The sequence below is a fragment of the Halichoeres trimaculatus genome, unplaced genomic scaffold (assembly GCF_033239565.1).
Source record: "Halichoeres trimaculatus isolate MK-OKI-2021-1 unplaced genomic scaffold, fHalTri1.1 fHalTri1_scaffold_16, whole genome shotgun sequence".
Taxonomy (NCBI): domain Eukaryota; kingdom Metazoa; phylum Chordata; class Actinopteri; order Labriformes; family Labridae; genus Halichoeres; species Halichoeres trimaculatus.
The window spans coordinates 11,790,639-11,810,604 of record NW_027437194.1 but is presented as its reverse complement, the minus strand read 5'-3'; the positions used below and the strand labels follow the sequence as shown (position 1 = coordinate 11,810,604).

At 38.9% G+C, this 19,966-nt stretch overlaps 1 protein-coding gene across 1 annotated transcript in view; it reads left to right on the top strand.

The window, feature by feature from the left end:
- The window catches only part of LOC141805772 (uncharacterized), an 85,931-nt gene extending 66,250 nt beyond the window's left edge, over positions 1–19,681 (top strand). The window contains exons 37-67 of the mRNA XM_074690961.1: positions 740–784; positions 1,179–1,223; positions 1,768–1,883; positions 2,053–2,106; positions 2,569–2,622; positions 2,828–2,935; positions 3,759–3,812; positions 4,337–4,463; positions 5,442–5,495; positions 5,710–5,763; positions 6,459–6,512; positions 6,612–6,665; positions 7,290–7,397; positions 7,513–7,566; positions 7,691–7,744; positions 7,863–7,916; positions 8,261–8,314; positions 8,582–8,635; positions 8,731–8,784; positions 8,928–8,981; positions 9,322–9,375; positions 10,220–10,273; positions 10,397–10,450; positions 11,060–11,077; positions 11,387–11,440; positions 11,823–11,885; positions 12,048–12,213; positions 14,441–14,550; positions 15,553–15,633; positions 16,556–16,738; positions 17,820–19,681. Coding sequence (XP_074547062.1) covers positions 740–784; positions 1,179–1,223; positions 1,768–1,883; positions 2,053–2,106; positions 2,569–2,622; positions 2,828–2,935; positions 3,759–3,812; positions 4,337–4,463; positions 5,442–5,495; positions 5,710–5,763; positions 6,459–6,512; positions 6,612–6,665; positions 7,290–7,397; positions 7,513–7,566; positions 7,691–7,744; positions 7,863–7,916; positions 8,261–8,314; positions 8,582–8,635; positions 8,731–8,784; positions 8,928–8,981; positions 9,322–9,375; positions 10,220–10,273; positions 10,397–10,450; positions 11,060–11,077; positions 11,387–11,440; positions 11,823–11,885; positions 12,048–12,213; positions 14,441–14,550; positions 15,553–15,633; positions 16,556–16,738; positions 17,820–17,969 — 2,292 coding nt within the window. The 3' untranslated portion in view covers positions 17,970–19,681. The remainder of the gene's footprint in view (positions 1–739; positions 785–1,178; positions 1,224–1,767; positions 1,884–2,052; positions 2,107–2,568; positions 2,623–2,827; positions 2,936–3,758; positions 3,813–4,336; positions 4,464–5,441; positions 5,496–5,709; positions 5,764–6,458; positions 6,513–6,611; positions 6,666–7,289; positions 7,398–7,512; positions 7,567–7,690; positions 7,745–7,862; positions 7,917–8,260; positions 8,315–8,581; positions 8,636–8,730; positions 8,785–8,927; positions 8,982–9,321; positions 9,376–10,219; positions 10,274–10,396; positions 10,451–11,059; positions 11,078–11,386; positions 11,441–11,822; positions 11,886–12,047; positions 12,214–14,440; positions 14,551–15,552; positions 15,634–16,555; positions 16,739–17,819) is intronic.
- The last annotated feature ends 285 nt before the right edge of the window (positions 19,682–19,966 follow it).

Here is a 19,966-nt window from a genome sequence, read left to right as displayed (position 1 = left end):
CTTTAGAGCAACATTTAATGAAAGATCAGGTAAGAGAGCTCTAACTGGGTTTCAGGCTTAACCTACCTTATCAGTTTTTTGCAACAGAAACATATGTTGTGGTCTGACCTATTGCAGTGACTAGCAAATATTTTGTTTCCCCAGCAGAAAATTATCATGGGAGAACCATTGATGATGCTAAAATAAAAAGAAAAGTGATTGAAAATCTTAAAAACTTCATTCAACTTTCAGTAATGAGTTGTCAGAAAAACCTGAGTCATTACGAAAGAAAAATTAGAGAAATAAGTTGAGGTCTTGTGAAGACGACAATAATAAAAATCCTTATTACCACCTGCAAACTGAGCAGATAAAATCTGTAGATGCACATCGACTCCAATTTCTGTTGTAATATATATTTCATAAAAACAAGATGAGTTCAATGAGTGTTTATAAAAAATAACTCTCAGGAGAAAAGAGACAATCTTTTCTTGCTATAAAATGAGCACTTCTGGTTATGTTCTTTCATAACTCTATTTTTTTACCCACTTTTATCAATTGAAGCATGTGTTTTTGTTTTTTGAGGACAACGGTTTCTTCTAAGTTGTAAAATTGTGCAGAGAGATGAGGGCACAAACAAAACCTGTGATGTTTTAGCTGGTGCTACAACTTAGAGATCACCTTTATTGTAGAGTTTGAACAGAAGTGTGAGCTAGCTCAGGCTGTGATAATCATGTCCTGACATGTCTGTTTTTTCTTTCAGGGTCTACCAGGTCCCAAAGGAGAGAAGGGACCCCGGGGACCTCAGGTGAGAAAACCTTCTAATAGGGGAGGATGGGGTGCTCTGTTTCCACAAAACTTGTTTCTTTTAGACTCAAACTATGATGCATTTGCACTTACAACTCAGTTTCACATATCATTCCCATGGAAGTTCTGTTTTTGTTTTAGGATGCGCAGAGATATGACCATTATTTCTTTCTAACAACGCTAAAAGAGAGATTAAATAACATGCCCATCTTGGATGTGCAGATTCAGGGCTAACTTTTGTAGAATATTGAAAGAAATAATGGGTGTAAAATAGTTATTATAATATTCTAAGATCAAGTCCTAAAGCTGTTGATTTCATGTTAGACATTCGTATCCGTTAGACCATTTCTTTCACTGATTTCTTTTATCATAAACTGGAGTTGTCTCCCTCACAGGGTCGGCCTGGAGATGAAGGCTCAAAAGGGATACAAGGCCCAGTGGTAAGTTTTGGAGTTCATTAGAGTTGAGCAGTTTGGTATTTTGGGATTATTATTGTGTGTAAGAGAGCAATGTGACATTTTAATTTGACAAACACATTGTTTTGCCATGTTTTTATGTCACTTGTCATAAAGTAACATGATATGCACAGCAAGGGCGTGTCAAGCAGCAGGTTTGGTGTCGAACATAATGAGTATTTTTCCGGTTGCTGTCAAGAAGCCTGTCAAAAGGCTGCTGTTGCTTCAGATATAAGTAAATTAAAGTCAAGGTTTGAATGTTCTCCCAACCAGGCATACATCTTATATGCTTGAATAACCTCTTGGTTGTGGTTTGAGGAAATGATGACAATCTACATACCTGCTGCTATTCAGCAACTAGATTTTAATTGTGAGTTTGTCCCAGTTCACGGGGTCCGACATGAATCAGGAAACAAATAGAAATCACAACAAAAGTATACAAGAAATAACCAACAGAATCTTAAATTTGTGCATATTTTTAACAATAAAAAGTCAAATGAAGTCAGTGCAGTTGTCTTGTGATGTCTAGGGCCCTCCTGGTCTTGTTGGATCAAATGGGGCAACTGGAAAACCTGGACCGAGGGGGAGCCAAGGCCCCCCAGGACCTCAGGGGCAACTAGGGCCAGCAGGAATCCCAGTGAGTGGGTACCTTCAATCAAACGCTGCTTTTCCTTCAAAATCCGAGTCTGTGTGTTATCTGAGGAGATAAAAATACATCACTAGCTTCATTTGAATCCATGTTAAAAAGCCTCGCTAACCTCTCACTGCATAAACCAGATTCACACCTGTTGAACATTGTTGGTGTCGTTCTCAGGGCCCACAAGGTACTGATGGATTATTGGGAGCAGCAGGGGAAAAAGGAGAAAAGGTAGGTGACCTTTGTTTGATTTAAAGAGCATGTAATAAATGTGTTTTATTATGAGAGTGTACATAAAACACACATGGAAGTTCAGTTATTGAATGCAAACTATGACCTGCAGGGTTTACCTGGCACACCTGGTGATGCTGGCCCCATTGGACCAGATGGACAACTGGTTTGTTTATATTTGTAAAACAGTGAATAATTCAGTGCTTTTGTATCACTTTTCCAAAATGTTATTCCTCAGCTAATTTTGTTGCAGTGTCTTTATTTTTATTTAATCAATATGATACTACTAATTACACAAAACTGATAAAATGTGAAAAAACAGAGTTGGTGTGGATGCAAACCGTAAAACATGATAAATAAGTGTTATACCAGAAATGAAGAGTAAAGCAGGTTAATATAGTTCAATACCTGTTAAATATGTTTGGATGAAATGGTGTTCATCTCCACTTTTGTGGACTCCAGGGTCCTCATGGCCACACAGGAACTGAAGGCCCTCCTGGACCTAAAGGAAACCAGGTCAGTGATCAATTTATGAGTGAACTGGGGGCATCTTAAGAAATCAAAGTCAATTTTCTTTGTGCAACATGAGACCAAGTTGACCTCAGCTGTCAGCCTCAGGTGTGACGGATGTAATGACAGCTGACAATGTACATACATTGAAAAAGCCTGCAGTCAATATCTGTACCTGATTCCTGTCTTTTTCTGTTCACATGGTTGACAGGGGGACAAGGGGCCGTGTGGGCAACCTGGCCCTCCAGGGCTCCCAGGAGACAGAGGTCTTGGTGGCCCAAAAGGCTTACAGGGGCAGTCAGGACCAGCAGGCGAAGAGGTAAGTCCATCTGCTCTAAACAAACATGATTACAGACTCGCATGTGTTCAAACACTGCCTCATAAACGGCAGAGCAGCTCTGCAGGAGGTGGTTTTCCAATCCAGTGAAGAACTTAAGGACATTATCTCATTCTCTTTAATTCCCGCCTGTTTGCTGCTTCAACCAAACACTTTGTTTGGTTAGTGTGAACAGATGTGCTTGTTTGGCTCTCCAGAATGCTGCCAAACTTAGAATACTTAAAGTGTTTTATGAGATTTGTTTTAAAATTTGCCTAAGACTCATAATCACTGTTACTTTAAGTGTGAAATTAAGTTTACCCAGTGATGCAGTGACAGAGGCACTCGAAGCAGATTTCGGTGAAGCTTTCCAGATGTTTAGTACACAACAACAGGATGAGCAGAGAGCTGGCGGCGGCTGTAATTTCTATTTAACTTTAAAAAAGAGTGGTCCAAGACCTGGTTATGCATCCTCTGTTTTGAATGCGCAGATAAATGAGGAGTTGTGGGAGCCCTGCAGAGTCCTATCAGACTGTGTAATTGCTTTTTAAAGTGCTCATTAGTGTTTTCGAATACAGCTTTCCAGTCAAGGCTCTACAGGCTAACCTGGTTTGTAAAAAATGAAAAACCGAAAAAAAGCAATCAGACACATGAGATAAAAAATGAAAAAGATCAAATGCAGGTCTACCATCTACTGCATCATCTTAGGGCATAAACTCTCCAGAGACACTCTGACAGAAATGTATCCATGTCTCCCAAAATATTCTTTAGTTATTTTTCTTCAGACACACTCACCTTTAGACTTTTGTTCATCCCTCCTCTGCAGGGTGATGTTGGCCTTCCCGGTGAAGCTGGGAGTCCTGGACCTAAAGGAGACAAGGTCAGTCCTGGTTTCACCACAGATTGTTGAAATGTTAGATTCAACTTGATTGCTTGGTTCAGATTTCTGGGGATGAGCGCTGTTTGCACAAGCGTTGTTCGATGTGGCCTGTACCAGATTTCAATGTGAACTGACAGTACTGATCTGACCCACATGACCAAAAAATAACAACAGGAAAACATCGCAACCAGGGGTTTGTAAAATAAACGTAACAGCCTCTGAAGTAGTGGTTTCATGTTGAAAGTGATGTACATAGAAAGCCAACAAAATCCATGAGCTGATGATGTCCAGGAGGAGAGAGGAAACTGAGTCAAGTCGTGTAGGTTTCTGGCTGCTCAGACTGGGGTCTCTTTGCAAAAGTTCGACCCTGTTTTTAAGTTTGAACTATACACAGATAGCTTTGACTTGATTTGATAAGATGAGTTACCATGTTAATTTTGCTTTTCAAACGGTTCAATAAAACACTTCTAATATGAGCAATTGTGGGTATCTCATACCTAGTGATGTTTGCGGGTTGTGATTAGACTTTGTTCTTTCCTGCAGGGAGAGCTGGGACCCCTTGGTCTATCTGGTCGAGAGGGCCCCTGGGGATCCCTTGGAGACAACGGTAAAAGGGGCCCAAAAGGAGAGAAAGGCCACATTGGACTGATGGTGAGTACAGAGCTGATGGATCTGTGTACATACTGTATGTAAGGGAAATGTGAAGTGATTTATGTGTTTTTGTTTTGGTCATCAAATCTTATGGCTTAATCACCACACACAAAATGATATGTTTTTTTTGTTTGTTTTTTGTTTTTTTTACGAGCATAAAAGCTTGGCATGTTTTGTTCCTGTGTGCAGTTCAGTTGTTCCATCATTTTCATGAACACACACTGAGATTTAACTCGTACTGTTATTCTCTTTCCTGCTGTGTTTGTACTCACAAAATGCATCAAATATGTATCTTTATGACTACAAATGTTCTGACTCTCCATGCATTACTGTTAAAGTCATGAGACCACTTATATGACTTTGACTGACTGCTTCAAAACAAAAACAGCCTTTAAATTTGGGACCTACGAATAATAATTTGGTTTCCAGTAGTAATCAGTGAGCATAGATCTAAGACCTCCAGTCAGGAACTATAAAAATGAGTTATAAATCACTGGTCTCAATATGTCAGCAGAAGATGTTCTGCGAAAGCATTTGTCATCAGATAACTTAAAACAGTCCTTTTCTCACAAAGGAAAAAATTTACAGCTGTCACAGCAGCAAAGTAAAACCTAATAGCCATCATAAGGTCTATAAATTAACTCTGAGGCACATCATTGTAAATTTTACATTTTGGGAAAATGAAAGAAAGAAAGTCAATTTATCCTGGTCAGAGGACACATGGATAAAGGATACATTAAAATAAAGAGTGAGTTTCAAAACAGTAGGTAAATCTCACTCTACTTAATTGTCACCTGAAAAGTCATCAAACAAAAGCTGAGCTGCTTGAATTTTTGTGTCAAGACTTGTAAATCTCAAAAGTAATTGAGTACTGCGTTGATTTTTCCAGACAAGCTGACATGTTCTCTTTATTTTGGAGCTGTTTCTTGGTCAGAGTGATGAGGGACATCCTGATGTAATATTCCTTTTCTTGAACAGGGTGAACCAGGGCCGATGGGTGATGCGGGACCTGCTGGTCTGACAGGCTTACAGGTGAGATTCCTAACAGAGAATATTGGTGCTGTCAAAGACTTGCTGCTTTGGGTGGCCTGTAGATTAACCTTTATTGAGCCTTTCACAACTGTGAGTGGTATTTATTGAATAATATTGACTGATACAGCTCTTTTTTTAATCTGTGCACTGATACCTTCAAACTAAATTTCTGTCCTGTCAATCATTTTCTGTTGTGTGTTTGTAAATATTGTAGGGGAGCACTGGTCCTCGGGGACCCCTTGGTCCAGATGGACCTCAAGGCCAGAAGGTAATGTGATTTTTCTCCACTAACAATGTGCTAGAATGAGCTCACAATATAAAAAACTTTTATTTAACAACAAATTTTTTTTTCTTCAACAAGAATGGGGTTTGATAACATCCCAATCTAGAACTAAAACTTCATTTTTTGGTTGTATGATAGCCATTTTTTAGTTAAGAATGTTTGGTCTTCTTAATAAATATAAATTTTTTTTTTTTTTTTAAGCTGCACATTTCATTTTTTTTTCTTTGGTCACTAATCTTGTCACAATTCAGTCCAGGATGGATTCAAATGTTTAGAAGTGGAAAATACGTTATTTTTTTTCACTAGATTACAACAAAACTAACAGCAATCTGTGATATTTTGTTGATTAATCTGTTAGATGAAAGAGATAGAGGAACAACTTTATCATTCCACAGAAGTTAAAATATTCTTTAAGTAACTCTGCTGACGGTCATCGCTGTGGTTTTATCATTGAACAACGAGCACATAGGACCAATCAGTACTATCTATCAGTAACCACCTCATCAGGGGGGCCCTGCCAGAGCCAGCATTTACTTTTTTCTTAAACAACTGTTTCTTGAGTCCTTTCCTGTAGTTTTTTTCTTCATTTAAACCAGTGAAATCAAGTAATCATCAGGTCATGTCTGAATCATGTCTGAAAGCTGTTGATGGTACTGAAAGACATTCGTCTATTTCTCCAGGGGGAGGCTGGGCCTGAAGGAAGTACTGGACCTCCTGGGTTACAAGGCCCGGAGGTAAACTCTGTTTCCTTGAAGCATTCTGTACACCATGATGTGCAGTACATCTACATGATGAAAGAATGATATTAACTTTTTTTGTTTTCTTTTTTAAAGGGATTGATTGGTACCAGAGGGGTCAGAGGAGACACAGGAGGACCTGGACCACCTGTAAGTCTTTTCCAGACTCGGAAAGCTGCTCACTTTGTTTTGTTATTTTTCTGTTATAATGTATTCCACCATGAGCTCTGAGATGGTCTTCAGTCTTAGTTTAGTGTGATCCACTTTCTGACTTTTGAACAGATGTGTTGATATCCCAGCATGAACAGTATTTTTATTTTTCCCTGGTTTCTTCAGCAACAGTTTGGCTAATTGAAGCAACATTTTAAAGTGCTTGGTGTCCCCTGTGATGCTTATAATTCTGTGATAATTCTGGGCTTAAATCAGTCTTATCTCTTTATGGCTGAGTCCAAGTAGGAAGTACTATTTGATACGGCTGTCTAGTTGGTCCATGATGCAGTGAGATGGGCAAAGGTCAAAAATCTATGACTTTAAAATTGTGGAAACTTGGAATTTTTTTCTCAAAATTACATCTTTAAAACTCTAAACTTTTAAGTTCATTCATACATTCATGACTTTATAAACTTGAAATGTCAAAGTTTTTTTATTGGAAATCTGCTGGTACATAGTGGGCCTAATAACTGGTTTTATTACTTTATAGACAACTATATAAAGTATCATGTAAAAACTAATCTCTGATAATCTTCTCTTATCCTCTCAACCACTGCATGGCAGGGCCCAGTTGGAGGAGTTGGACCTGAAGGGGATCTGGGAGCTAAAGGGGAACCAGGGCCACAGGGACAGAAAGGAGATCCAGGAAGTCCTGGTCCACAAGGGGAACAGGTCTGTAAGATTTCCAATTTTTCATTTTTTTATTGTATGGGAAAATAATCCGCTCACAGCGTGTGATCTGGAATGGCTCATAAAAACCTCATCGTTAGTGTGATTACTTGTACAGGGGGAGGAAGGTCTACCTGGAATCCAAGGTCCTCCAGCTCTGCAAGGGTTAGAGGTGAAAACTAAAACCACATTAAACAGCTTCAACACACTATCTTTGTATTCTCCATTTTTAATGATTTCTTCTCCTTAGCAACTTCTTTGATTGGCTTATCTCTTCTTCCGCATGCTTTGTGTAGGGGCCCCCAGGAGAAATGGGACCACAAGGCGCTCCAGGCCCCGTTGGAGCTCCTGTAAGTTTATCTGTGGATGATGAAATGTTTTGCTTCCAGGGGGCAATCTGTGATTGTACCCTCTGTTTGGCAGTGATAATTTGGTTTAAAAAAAAAACATTCACTTGTTTCTTTGCAGGGAGCATATGGAAGACCAGGGCCTGAGGGGAATCAGGGGATTAAGGGAGAGAAGGTAAGACCTTCATAAACCTGAGAATTGTGATTACATGTTTACACCCTGTTGTTTAAAGTTTTATACTTTTGTCGTAGTCTACTTCTTAAAAAGGTTGTCTTGCTAAAGGTTGGGCTAATTTACTGTAGAAAAAAAATGAAATTGGGTTTTTCCTGCTTCAAGGTAGAACAGCTCCACGTTATATCCTGACAGCTTAAAGGGATATGTTGAAATTTTGTTAATACATACATTTATTATAAAATCAAACATTAATTGCACATTTTAAACCTTTACCCCTCTGGTTGTAATTATGAAGCTTCAAACAGCAGTTAGTAAACTGATCTGTATGTTTTTGACCTTTGAAGGGAGACGATGGAAAGAGGGGACCACCAGGGAAACCTGGTCATATTGGACGGAGGGTAAGAGCTCTCTGTCTCTATGTTGTTGAGGTTTCTAAAAGCAGCTCTTGGTAACTTAATGTTAAAACAAATAAAGCATTAATTGTGCTGTTTGTAATGCTAATCTTATTACCCGTTACAACTCTTGCCTTTACTGTACAACATGTGCATGGAATAAAAAGCAATATGGCCAGAATCAACCACTGTCCTTGTACAGCTTCATACATAAAACATTAGATTGTCTCATGCGTCTCTCCTCATTGAAAAACATGGCAAACTTGTCTGCAGGGAAAACGGGGGAAGGCTGGAGTCAGAGGGACCAGGGGAGACAGAGGACCAAAGGTTGGAAGCATTGAAAACAGGCTGAAGGCCTGGTGCAAGTCAGATTTGATTAGGATGTAAGAGCCAAAAATAGACCTCTGTGTTTTGTCTTTAAGGGTGAAAAGGGAGATGCAGGACCAGCTGGCATCCCTGGTTGGCCAGGGCTCATTGTAAGTCAGCTTAGTTAGTCATTAAACAAATTAACATTCCAATCTGTTTAGCTCAGCGATGTTTTTTCAGTAGATCAATAATGACCATTTCATTATTCATTTTCATGTGCTCTTTTTTTCATTTCTTCATTTTTGTTTCCAAGGGGATCCCTGGCTTACAAGGAGAGCCCGGGGATGAAGGTGAAAAGGGGAAAGAGGTAAACACAAACTTATGAAGACAGGTTTAGAGGCTCAGCAGGCTCATCAAAACATACTTCAAATCTCTAAGATATAATAATACAGTAACTATTCCCTATTTGTTCATTTAAATAACATAAGCATATCATGTATAAAGCAATTAGGAGAAAGAAAGGTTCCGAAGAGGTGTGCAGGTAAATGTATTATTGAGGTCTTTTGAGGTGGGCTCACAAAATACATTCAGCCACTGGTCTTTGTACTCTGGCAGAACTTTTAAGTTCCTGTGTGCTTAATTTTTCATTGTACAGATCTGCTGTCTGAGTAAAAGTGCAGGTTAGACTGTACTGTTTGTGTCTTTAGGGCGAGAAAGGAGACGCGGGATTGCTTGGACCACCTGGAGCAGATGGCCCAAAGGTAAGAGCTGTCAAGGCTTTCATAGCACATCTCTAAGACAAAAAGAAGACGAGATACAGGAGATAGAGATATAGGATGCCTCAGAAGCAAATAACACCATCATGGACAAAAGTCATCCTTTCTTTATTGTTTATAATGATGGCTGAAAATACTGTCTCAGAGAAGGTGTCAGACAAAAAGAAACAGCAGAGAGTGTTTCTTTCTTTCTTTTTTTTTTTTAAAACATTTTCAAAGGCTTAGATTTTTGATGAGTGACTCATGTGGCTTTGTACAGGAAGCAGTGTGTCATACATGTGTAAAACATAACTTAGACCAAAATCGGTATAACCTTAGCAGTTCCAGTTTGTGCACTGGGTGTGCAGAAAGGGACACAAAACCAAAAGTTTCTCACAGGAGCTTTAAGACACTGTTTTAAAGTGTTTCCTTTAGGTTATCCTATTCCATGGTTTAGAAACTACTTACAAGAGGTTAATTTTTGTATCGCATGGATTTGAGACTTGTTTGAATTTCAAGCACATTTGAGTGACTCCAATAGGAAAGACCAACCATATTTTAATTATTAGCCTTCAACATTTGCCAAGTCCAACAAAAAGTTGTCCAGTGAGGGATCATCACCTTTTTTTAAAAAAACAAACAAACATTGAGTTTCTCTTTAAGGAAAGAAAAAGAAAAAAGCTGTTTAAGTAATTTAAGGATCTGCAAATTGTGCATCTTCTTGCAAGGCCTAAGACCCCTCATACAACAACTCTTTAGTCCATGAAAGCACGTTAGTCAGTAGAAACATTATTTATTATATGGAAGCATTGTAGTAAAGATGTGTTTTTTTATTTGTTTGCTTTTTCAGGGTATCCGTGGTCCTGATGGATTGAAGGGTCCACAGGGTCCAAAGGGAGAGCAGGTACATAAAGACAATGTTTTATTTCATTTTATACAGCTCAAAGTTTTTACTATGAAGAAATATTTTCATGATGTCCTGTTTGATAAATGTTTTCATTTCATTCCCCATCTGTCTTTATTGTAGGGGAATATCGGCCTCCCAGGACCAAGGGGTACACCAGGGATGCCAGGACTTCCTGTAAGTTTGTTTCTCTTTTTTTGTTTACAGCTGCTGTTTTATTCCTCTCTGTCACTGATCAGTGCTGATATCTTCCAGTTTGTGTTATTTGTTTATTTACCTTTATGCTTTACCCTTCGAGCTACTGTATTTAAAATTCTTTCTGAGTTTAAATGTGTATTTAGGATACTGTCAGATATTGATTTTTTAAAATATATTTCAAGAATTTCATCAGCCTTCTCAACATATCGGTCTCTCTTGAAATCCTATTGTATCTGTAAAAAAATGGAAACAGCACAAGAGTGGAAATTGTGATGGAAATGCTTTTGTTTCTATAATAACTTAAGTCAGTCCAGCAGAGCACTGACTGTTTTGTCAGCCAAGTAATCTTTTCTTGAGCTCAGACTGTTGAATCATTCACAGCTCAGCAGTACACAGTGGTTGTGTTCAACCTGCTGCGTCTTAAGGGAAAAATCTGATGACTGAGGTTGTGAAATCTGTGAAGCTGTGGCTGATAGGGTCTTTAAGGAGCAGATGAAAGCACTCAGAAGCTCTTTGTTCAGAAATCTACTTCTTAGAGAAAAATCATACTTATGTCCTTTTCATCTCCTGTTCTGTCCTCTGTTGCAGGGTCTGTTTGGATTAAAGGTATGATATCATCATCTCAAGCACTCTTGTCCTGATAGATCAAAGGCACTCCTGCTCTTTTCCCACCGTAATCTTAAGCAAACATTCCCCAGGAGATTTCTTCACATTGAGATAGCTTGACTTTGTGTTGATGGCATGTGCAATCATAAAGCTGTCACCCTTGGGAGGCAGTGTCAGAATGTAATGGGATTTTGCTGCAGATTCTTTATCAGCATTAGTAAGTTTTATAGAAAATGGTGCCATATTTCAATTTACAACTGTGCGTGTGTGTGTAATATATGTCATACTTACATTTTGTCCTGTCTGCAGGGTTTGAAAGGCTACCAAGGCTTTCCTGGTCTGCCTGGCAGGAGGGGACTTCCGGTGAGTATGACACCCATGCAGTGTTTTTATAGAGAAACAATAAAGATAACAATTTTATGACACACTAGATTTAAGTTTTATTCCTTTATTTGAGAACTCCTCAAATGTGTAAGGCTTTAGAAATTATTCTCATCCCACCAGTTTCCAGAAGTTGAAAACAATGAAACCCAGGAAGTTTTGTAAATATCCGTATAATAGAGTATATGTGCTCCAGAAATATCTGACTATGTTGTGTGTTTGTACAGTCATCAAAAATTTTCTCAAAGATGCCTCCACACAAACTACCATAGAACAATAAGACAACAAGTTTTCAGACCCTGAACCTCGCATGGATATTTTTGATATCATACAGATATAATATGTGTGTCCCTATGTGTGTTAGGGTCCACCTGGGATCCCTGGACCCCCTGGGGAGTCACTAAATATGACATTGTCTCAGCTAAAGGTAAGTTAATAATGATTTCAATACCCAATAAATTAAAAAACCCATCATCACTACATTTTTCAAAACATGTTTTCATAATTATATATGAGATGAAAGATCTAAACTCTTAAAACTACCTGTTGGAATATGGCTGTGCTTCCTCCTTCTCTGTTTGATGTGTAGGACCTGATGTATGTGTCAGATAAGCCCAACTACTACCTGATCCAGACCCTGCTAGACTCTCTACAGCAGGAGCTTCGGCTGATGTTGGATCCTCCTGACGGCAGCAAGGAGCATCCTGCGACCACCTGTCTGGAGCTCTGGATCTGTCATCCTGAATACAGCAGTGGTCAGTTTCTGAAAATAACTTTTGTCATCAGAATGATACTCACTTTATCTAGAGTTTCTTTTCATCCATGAAGAAAGTATTTTTGGTCTTGGTCAGATAGGTCAGCTGACAAAAGATGGTAAATCCAGGGAGTCCAACAGTGACAGACTGGAGTCCTCATAGCTGAAACTGCTGCTATAAGGATTGCAGCCTCTGTAGATTGGACATAGACTTTAACCACTGAGCTTAGCCAGTGCTCTGGATTGAGATAATCTTTGATATTTCATTTATTTTGATTTTGCCAATAGTGGCTCAAAACTGTCCAAAATCATGTGACTGTGAATTTAAACATCTACCATCTAGTCAACTTGTTTTATGTCCTAAAAACATACAAGCACATTCAGTTAAACATATCATGGTTCTCATGCCTCACTATTATTATTGGTTTGTTATTCTTTTTTTAGGTTGCAAAGTTTAAGGAAAAGTAAAGTATAAGTAAATATAATTGTGTAATACTAACATAAGCTCTGAAGATGCACTTCAAACTACATAAGTTTAACTTGACCTCTAATTAATATGTTGTAAACACGCCCTGATAAGTGAGTGAAGAAACCTTTTTAAAGCCCATGTTTATTATGCCTTTGTGGACACAGTGAATAAACGTAGCACCTTTACACTGCTTAATGGTCTTCAGGGCACTGTTGAGGTTTTATTGCCACTTTGCAGAGCTGGTGTCAAATGTTAATCCATCCTGAATAACAACAGCCACTGAAATAAGCCAGTTGAAGTCTCAAAGGCATTTAACTGACAGGAGTAAACTGTGTAGTTTAAAAAACATTTGTAGTTATTGTATCAGTACCAGGGCTGATTGATACTGGAAATAAATAATGAAAAATACAGAGGTTGTTAAGGTCTTCATCAATGAAATGCACCAATTCTATTCACACGCTGCTGCACAGCTTGATCACATGGTAGCAAAAAATGACCCTGAGTTGTTGTGAGTCACAGTTTCAAAGCCAAAATACCCCTGTCGCAGGCACTACCATTGGTAGCTGTTGTGCAGCCAGAGTCTGTGCAGTAGAGACTGAGAGGGATTCTGGGAGAATCTGAGTGGAGCCCGGTGACAAAAATAATATTTTTTTTTTCTTTTCAGAGTTCTCCTTGGCTCTACCTCCCAACATATTTTACAATCCCCGGAAAAAAATTATACAAGAATGGCAGCTGTCAATCCTTGTTAAACATGACATAAAACCTTGTTTTTAACCTCGTATAACTAGTGAAAATGAAACTCTTAAGAAAAAAAGAGGACTTAATTCAAGGCAGCCAAATGATATCTTCAAATCGCCTCAACAGTCAGATGGTGTATTCATTTTGTAAAGTTTGACCACAGCCCATCAGGGATGACTGGAGAGATAGATTTTTTGACCTATACTTCAGCCAGTCACCAGGGGGAGCAGTTTTTGTAGAGACCTCACTTTGAGCCGAGCAAGATGACGTCCACTTTTTTTTTACACAGTCAATGGGCTTACACTTGTGGCAATGCTACCAATATGCATTCTGCAACCAACACTGTGGTATCTTCTTTTTTTTTTAAAGCCAAGTTCCACACAACATTTGTACAGCTCCTCTTTGACCCTAAAGTTTCCAGAATGGCACAAATTTAGTTTTTCACAAAGGTAGTTTTAATGGCAGGGAATGGCTTTGCAAATCATTAATCTGATCACTCTTCACAATCTAGAGTTAATACAAATTTTCACCATAAGAACTGAGGCAGAACACGTGAAAACCAAAATTTGTGCCATTCTCAGAACTTTTGGCCACAGCTGTAGATCAAGTTAAAGAAAATAGTGAAGTTTTAGTGACTTATCACATGGCCAGAGAGTTTATTTGTGTCATTTGAGTCTATTTTGCTAATCCAGTTAAGGTCAAATGAAAATCACAACACTTGAATGTCTTCAGTGCACACAAAACATGTCAAATTAGACTCAAAGACATAAAAAGTATTCCTCTTTACTAACGATGAATTGATTCTCATATACTCTCATTAGATCTATATTTTCAGACTCCACCATTGTACCCAGGCTTTGTCAGCTGGATCAATACCTCATTATATGCTGCTCTCTGTTTCATACTCTTCAATAATGCAGTCAAGGGTTATGCTCCAGTGTTGCTCTGTGGTTTTGTTAATGTAGATTGCAATGCTTTCCCCTCTGACCTCACTGAGCCAGAGCTTTCCTCTTTTCCACAGGAATGTATTACATTGACCCCAACCAGGGCAGCCCAGGCGATGCTCTGCTGGCGTACTGCAGCTTCGCCTCTACATCAAAACAGACTTGCCTTCACCCTCAGCACTCACAGGTATAATCACATCAGCAAAGCAAAGCTACAGGAAACCGACCCTCAGGTTTAGTGACTCACCTGTGAGATTTCTACTGGGGGGTGTACAGGCTGAATCTTAATGTGTTGACTTGTGTATGTGCTTACGCTTTTCTGTTATGATGAGTGAGTTGCTTTTGGTGTTTATGTGAGCCTGACATCTCAAAGAGGGAATATTTTAGTAGTTAAATGTTGAAGCATCAGTCCTGCGTTATCACTCGAACTTTTGATGTGCTGATGCCAGAGTTACGCTGTCAGCCTACGCTGCACAAAACCACCAACTCACACTCATCAACAGATGAGGCATTACAAAATTTCAATGAAAATGGTTTCTTCGCTCTCAAGATAAACACCTCATTTTTGTGCAAGTTTGAAATAAAATGCACTTTAACAATAAAACCATAACAAAATGAGAATGTGAGACACTGCAAACTGAAGTTTGACAAAAGGTACCTTCCTCATGTGTTCGTTCCATGTTGTGCTTTACTTAGACAATGCCTGGGTTATACAGATAGTGAAGATTAGAGTTAGTTATTTGGTAAATGTGTTTGCTGTATTACCTTGCAGAGAATCTCTGACATGAGGCAGTATTCAACAGTGTTAGCTTTGTACGTGAATAATGAGGCCTCCCCATGGAAAGGAGCGGAACAATGTGTGGCTAAATAAGGCACAACATTCATCCAAAGCAAATCAGCACAATCAGGACACAGATTTATTCTCGCATTGCAGTCTGAATAAAACATGCACCCTTACCTTCTAAACTCTTGCACACTAAACACAGCACAAAGAACTGGCTCACTAAATCAAAGAACAATATCACTTGGTCTCGGGCTGCATGAAGCAAATGCATGCCTGGTTTATGCTCGAGCAGAATGATAATTAAGAGTTCATCATTAGTTTTCTGGACATCACTGACCTTCAAATGTGTCATATACGAGTACTTGCGTGGGTTTGCATTCAGATGTGCAATCATTTGCCTTTTAGTTGCCCATGAAAGCGTGGATGGAGGGGGTCTCAAAGGAAGGAGATTATGAGTGGCTCAGCAGGCTGGAGCAAGGGTTTCAGGTGAGTCAGTCACTCCGAGAAGGACAACAGGGACAAAACAGCTCGGACTCCTTCATTTTTATTTTATACACTAAAACCATGGGCTGTATAAGCTAGGGATGCACTGATCCAATCCCGGTATCCGGTGTCCGGTATCAGCGCCGATCCAGCCCCTCAAAGCTGGATTGGGTATCAGTGGGAAAGGATTGGTCTAAACTTGACACTAAGGCTAAACTATGATTTAGTCTACAAGGTATAAAATTTTACAATCAAAAAGTAATTTCTGTTAATTCTGAAGAATTGTTAACCAAACTGCTGTCAAACATTTAAACACTTGTGGTTTAAATAGATATTAACTTCAGTAATTCCATATTTACCCATTTTTATCTTTTACTCAAAACATTACCAGTCTTATCCCACAGTAGAGCATGCAGGTTATTATTTAACACTGGTATCAGTCCAGGTTAAGTATCTGTCGATACCCAAAACCTAGGCATCGGTATCTGTATTGGGATAAGAAAAGCTGGATCGGTGCATCCCTAGTATAAACCGTGTGTAGTCTGAGTAATATCTCTTTTTGGTTTCTGGAAAGGTTGGTCAATAAATTGAAAATAGTAACTCTATTTGAATGAAACCAGAAAACCAGTGGCCAATTCTGCCTGAACACGTGATTTATAAAGGAGTGTATCAAACAGTACAGTTTTGCAAATAAAGAAATTTGGTACAAAATACACATTTTGTTATAAGCTGTAATTTTATCTGTCACTTTTACATGGGATGCAATTGGCTATCCTTAGCTTTTTGTGTCAGTCTCAAGTAGATGATTGAGGAACAGCAGCTTTGTGCACTTCTGAATCTTCTCCATTTTTCAACACCCGAGGTTGGAACTTGATCCCGACTGTAACCTACTACTGAAACATTAAACTCTTAATTCTTTTTGCAGTTCTACTATCCAGGGGCTAATGTGGTGCAGATGCGTTTCTTGAGGCTGCACAGTAGCTCTGCAATCCAGAAGATCACTTACTCCTGCCATCCAGGACACAGACTGAGCCAGACAGAGAGAGACATCAAATTTCTCACTGACACAAGGAAGCAAAGTTACCTGGGAGCACTTAAAGATTGTGTGGTACGTAAAGTGTGGAGGATAAAATCTTGTGGCAGTAAAACCCTGGATGATCTACAATATCTATAACCTTTTTCAACTTTACAGCAACTTTATTTTTCACCCATTCCTGACTTTTAGAAATATGTTTAGTTGCAAAGGTGACAGTGTGAGGCATTTTGATTCCAGACACACTGAACCACCACAAAAAGAGTCAAGTTTTTAAAGGGACTTAGTTGAGATTCCACACACCACATTTGTCTTGGCAAATAAAAGTTGCACCTGAACTCAACCTGAAGCCTATTTCTAAAAGCCACCTGCTTCTTTCACACGGTGCCTGGAAAAGACTCAACATTCAGTACCAGCTGGTGGAGTAAGTTGTTGTCGTTCATCATGGGAAACTTGTAAACATTGAGCTGCTGATTTATTTTTATGATGAAGAAGCTTTTGTTGAACAAATCTGCGCAACTTTCACTCACCGCTTGCAAATATTCATGCGTCTTCTATTACAGAATGCTTGAATGTCCCTGGTGTAGTCAAACCTTTGTGTAAGCAAGAAAGCACTTGTCAACAGCTTGCTCTCTAAATTCTGTTTCCCCTCTTGTTCACTGTTTTACTTCTATACAGCCAGTCAGATTGATTTCTTGAACTGAGATGACCAAAAAGCTGTAGGCAAGAGCTGACTGAGCCAAAATAGCAGAACACAGCCAAACTGAGAGCCACAGATGCTCACTGGCTGCCTGCTAAGGCAGATGTCTGACTCTTAACCTAGTGTGTCATGACCAAAATAGATGTTTTCTGACATTATTTTAATTTTCCCAGAATACGCATATTTTGTTGCTTAAAGAGTTGGTGATAGAAGAACTCCGTAGACCTGGTGTAGATCTCTTTGAGGTAAACTTTTGAGTGCCAAGACATCATCAGTGAGACCTGGTGCAGTGAGTCTTGGTGCTGCTCACATCCACTTGTAACAAGGAGAAAAGATCTAACATCCCTGGAATATAGGAAAATAAGTTGAGACAAAACAGAGCAGATATTCTGTGGTCTAGGAATTGCTGAGTCATTGGGATTAAATGTGAACTTTTTTCTGTTTCCTGTCTGTCAGCCTGGAGAGGAGAACCTTTCTGGACCTCGAGAGTCTGTGTTTGAGTTTGAGGACCTTCAGCTGCTCCCTCTGAGGGACCTGGCAGTAATGGGATCCGGAAATATCACACACCAGTTTGGCTTCACTATTGGACCTGTGTGTTTCAGCTAAAGGTGCCACAAAGCTGAGCTGTCACAGGACTTTCAGGTCGAGGGCACAGACCTCTGTTCATATCCTGGAACCAAGGACAGCTGGAAGGTCTTTTCTCATTTCTAGAGATGTCCCTTCCTCTCCTGTTTTTGGAGAGTTTCAGCCGAGTTGAGTGACTTTGAGTTCAAGAATTTTAAAGGACACAGACATCTCTGGGCATTTCTCACAGAGAGACAGTCGATTTTGTTTACAGAGACATTTTTCTTGAATTAAATAATTTAAAATGTATGTTTCTATCCTTTTATACACGTTTTTTCTGTTGGTTTTTAATGTATTTTGGGCATCTGTCATAGCTAGCCCATCAAGTACTGTATATAAAAGTCAGATTGTCCAGACTGACCTCTAAACAATGTGTTCTGCATGGAGACACAGCTCCCGTTGTTTCATTGGTGGTAAATGAGCATGCCATTGAAGTCCACGACTTCGATACTGTTGGTGAACTGAGATGGGTAACTACTTCAAGGTGCTAATTGGTTTTTGTATAATTCTCAACTTGTATTTTAGCACAAGCCATTTTGTGCTATTGATGCTGTTTATTTTCAACAGAACCAACTTCCTTCATTCCACTCAACAACAAAAAAGGTGTTTGATTCCATTTTTGCTTACCTACCAGTTATTCTCTACATCTCAGGTATAAAACATTAATGACAAACTCATGGGTATTTATGCTGATTTTTGTGCAGTATTTTGGTCGGTCTGTTTTTTCACATACCATGTCTTAAAATGTTGAATATTTTAATAGACAAAAGTTTTTATTGAATTACTTTACAAGTATGCTGTGTATACCCAGCTCAGTGTCTTTTCTCAATGCCAAAGACTGCCATTGTTGTTGAGACCTTGTTATGAAACATTTTTTTCTCATTACCATAAACTCTTAAGTTGCCTTGAGTAATCTCACACACAATCCAGCTGTCGTAAACACATCCTTGAAAACAAATCATGTACTATTCTTCAGTGAAAAATAAACCCTAACAAATGCACTACAACTTTATATTGTATAACAATATATGTTATAAGCTTTCAGAGCCGGTAAAACTGCAAAACAAGCACCACAAACAGACGTCCCTAAAGAACCCCAGACTGGCTCACTGGTTGATTTGCTCTTTTCTTAAAATGTGTTGACAGGTCAATGAATACAAAGAGAAATTTCTTTGACTAGACACTAAAGGTCATGCTCAAATTTTTGGCTGCAGTCCTGCATTTTCTTCAGCACCCTGGTTTAAAAGAAGTGTCCATCATCCTCCACTTAGCACAGAATAACTGCTGTCAACCTGAATTGCGCTTCAATCTGAGAAGCGCTTGATTTAAGAGAAAAGAAGCAAACCATGAAGCTTCTCAGCAGAATCAGGATCCATTGTTTGTGCCCAGATGGTATCAGTGGTGACTGATGAGCAGAATGCAGTACACTGCAGGGACCGCACACTCATATGACTGAGACCTCAGGGAGTTCGTGATGAGTGTAGGTATCGTCTACCTGCCCAGCAAAAACAGAGGCACCACAGTTGAAAAAGAAAAGAAAAAAACAAAGTGTTGAAATGAAAGACATTCCTGCAAATATGATATTCATAGCTGCCAAGAACAACAACAACTGGAACATTGTACACAATACATATTACATACATATAAATATGTGCATTATACCAAGGAGTAAATGTTCTTAGTCATGTTCTCAACAGGGCAAGTTGTATTTAAAGTTATATATGAACCACTGTTTTGCATTTCTGTCCTGGTGTTAATGTGTTTCTATTTCTATTTTTTATTCAGATATTTCATATACCAATTGATTGCCTTAGCTGGCTGGGACAGATCATTGATAATCCATGTTTTATAAAAGCAATCTTTTTTCTAAAAAAAATTTGAAATGGCATGCTGGACATCTGTCTCCTGTGCTTCCTCTGTCAGCGCATTGTATTGTGTCTGTTTAATTAAAAAGGTGTGTTATCACTTGGTGACTGACT